Source organism: Mandrillus leucophaeus, unplaced genomic scaffold (assembly GCF_000951045.1).
Source record: "Mandrillus leucophaeus isolate KB7577 unplaced genomic scaffold, Mleu.le_1.0 Scaffold125, whole genome shotgun sequence".
In the NCBI taxonomy this organism is placed as follows: domain Eukaryota; kingdom Metazoa; phylum Chordata; class Mammalia; order Primates; family Cercopithecidae; genus Mandrillus; species Mandrillus leucophaeus.
The window spans coordinates 2,756,477-2,759,297 of record NW_012100876.1 but is presented as its reverse complement, the minus strand read 5'-3'; the positions used below and the strand labels follow the sequence as shown (position 1 = coordinate 2,759,297).

The following is a 2,821-nucleotide window of genomic DNA, read 5'->3' as shown; positions in this document are numbered from 1 at the left end:
GGAGGGGAGACAACAAATACACTGATCCTCCCTGGGAGGTGACATTTCCACCAGTAGCTCAGGGGTAAAATCTTTGTGGGACAACATCAGGAGAACTGTGCTCTAGTCCTCTCTCTGACACTTATTTGCAGTATGACTTTGGGTGAATTCCTTTCGCATTCTGGGTCCCAAATCTACCAGGTCTAAGTGAGAGCAGTGATTTCTACATGGGTCTTGCAGCCCTGACATGCCAAGATTCTATCATCTGCCTCTCCCAGGAAAGTGCTGTTGCGTTGCCCTGATGAACAATCAAAGATACAACATAGATGAACATTGGTAATAGTTATTGAGTCCTCCCAGTGTTCCAGGCACTGTTTTCAGGACGATTTGTATATTAACTCATTTAAGCCTCAGATCAGTCCCATTACATAGGTTCTATTATCTCCATTTTACAAATGAGAAAACTGAAACCCAGAGAGGTTAGAGAACCTGACCAATGTCACATAGCCAGGAAGATTCATGCCATGTGGTTCTTACACACAAGTATATTATAAGCCACAGTCCCCGATCTCAGGCACCAGAAGGCAGGCGTCACCGCCCCCACTAGGTACATGAGGAAACTGAGGCACTCAGGCTCTGGGATGACACAACTGTCAAGTGACAGAATCAGAGCCAGCAAAGATGACTTCTTGATTTCCATCCTGGGAGATTTTCCTACAGAACACCAAGTACAAGCAGCATAACAATAATAATAATAATCAAAAGACATTCCAATGTGAAGAAAGGGAAAAAGAACTCAACTCCACTGGTCATCAGATAAATGCAAATTGAACAGGAAAATAATATTGCTGTTATTGTTATTATTATTTTGCCTATCCGATAGCGAAAAACATTTTTTAATAATTCCAAGCATTGCCAAGAGTGTGCCAAATGGAGATTTTCATACATCAATGGTAGGAGTGTAGTTGGAATATTTTGGGAGAGAAATCAAACAAGAGATATATACTCTTTGACTCAGAAATGTCATTTCTGGGAAGTTATCCTAAAATATTCATAAATGTGCATAAAGGTTTCACATTCATGATATTATGTTACTAAAATCATCATATATAACTTAATGAACCCAAATACAAACTTGGGGGAAATTAATTATGGTTCAATACCCAATGTAATGCAGCTGTTAACATCAGGCTGTGCTATTTCATGGGATGGAATGATGCTCATGGCATACTTATAAATGAGCAAAGCAGGCATCCAAATTAACTCAATGTAGCATTCCATTTTAAAGGAAGAAAGTATAGCAACAGGCAAAAAACTGGAATACGAACAACATATTAGATCATAATACTTTACCATCTAAAATAGTGACAGTTGTTCTCTCTGGGTGGTGGGATATTGCATATGATTTTAATATTCTTGCATTTTCTTCTCTGAATTTTGTAAATTTTCTGTAATAAGTATATATTGCATTTGCAGTGACAAAATAAAAACAGAAAATATTAAAAAAAAAAAAAAGAAAAAGAAAAAAAAAAGCTAAGTAAAGAAGGTAACCAGAGGTGGACTGCTGAAAAGCCTCCGAATGCCTGGCTACTGAGATGAGTGGGGTCCGCTCTGATGCCTGTAGGGTCCTTGGTACCCTGGGGAGTGGCGGTGAGGCCAATTAGAACCTTTGGGCTTTTCTTCCCAGCTTGGCCAAGGTGAATGGACACACCTGCCATCGTGTATTCTCAGGAATAGGGAGCTGGACACACCTGAGAGTTGAGCACTTGCCGAGCGGACACCTCAGTACACTTGCCACCCACACACCTCCTGGCTCACCCCTCTACCCATCTATGTCAAAATTCAAGACAGAGGAATTCATGAGACCCTTCTTTCTGATCTCCCTCACCTGCTTAACTGCTTCTTTGTTTCCAAGGCACTTATCCCGTTCTAACAGATCACAGAATCCATGGGGTAATTTGCATGTTGTTCTTCTCTGTCTCCCGCTGCTAGAATGCACGCTCCATGAACCTAGGGATCTTTGCTTTGTTCACTAATGGATCCCAAGAACCCAGAACATGCCTGGCACACAGTAGGTGCTCAATAAACGTGTGTTAAATAATGGATTCCAGAATGCTGTGAGACTTCTGGAATGTTCTTAAGGGTCTACAATGATCTTAAGGATTCCAGAGCAAAGGATCAGCCCATCAGGGGAACTGCCTTGACTCCTTCCTGCGTCACTTTGAGGCGAACATCCCCCACAGACACATGCCACAGCCACCCCTGGCTTACATAGGAGGGTAAGAGGTGGCATTCTTCACGAAGCTCCATGGCTCTGCAGGCTGCGGTGGAGTAAACCTCAGGGGTCCAAGAGGGGGCTTGGCAAAAGGGATTCCCAGGAAAACCGCCACAGGCTGTGCAAATCCTTCTAAGCTGACGAACTTCCCCAGCACTTTGCCATGCACGGTGTCCACCACAGGTGGCGAGGACGGGTGCCCTGCTGGACATGGAGAAGAAATCAAGACGCATCAGAGGCAAAAGGCTGGACCTGGATTCCAGGTGGGGTTTGCCACTTTCCAAGTGAGTGACCTTTAAAAAGTCATCTAAACCGTCTAGGCCTCAGTTTCTGTTGATGTACCATAGGGATGAGGATCAATGTCCTCCCTAACTCATCAAGCTGGTTTAAGGAACAAATTAGAATTGGAGGCATAAAAACATCCAGCCAAAAATAAATGCAAGAAGGAGAGCTACTAGGAAACAACGAGACATTTAGCTTCCCCCTTAGAAGCCTCTGGAAACATTTATCCATTACAATCCTGGCACTGAGCCACATGCTGGATGAGAGGATGAACAAGAGGTGCCC

General features: G+C 43.3%; 1 protein-coding gene across 1 annotated transcript in view; it reads right to left on the bottom strand.

The window, feature by feature from the left end:
- LOC105533465 (liver carboxylesterase 1-like) overlaps positions 1 to 2,821 on the bottom strand; it is a 46,822-nt gene that overhangs the window by 39,303 nt on the left and 4,698 nt on the right. The window contains exon 2 of the mRNA XM_011971933.1: positions 2,250 to 2,455. Coding sequence (XP_011827323.1) covers positions 2,250 to 2,455 — 206 coding nt within the window. The remainder of the gene's footprint in view (positions 1 to 2,249; positions 2,456 to 2,821) is intronic.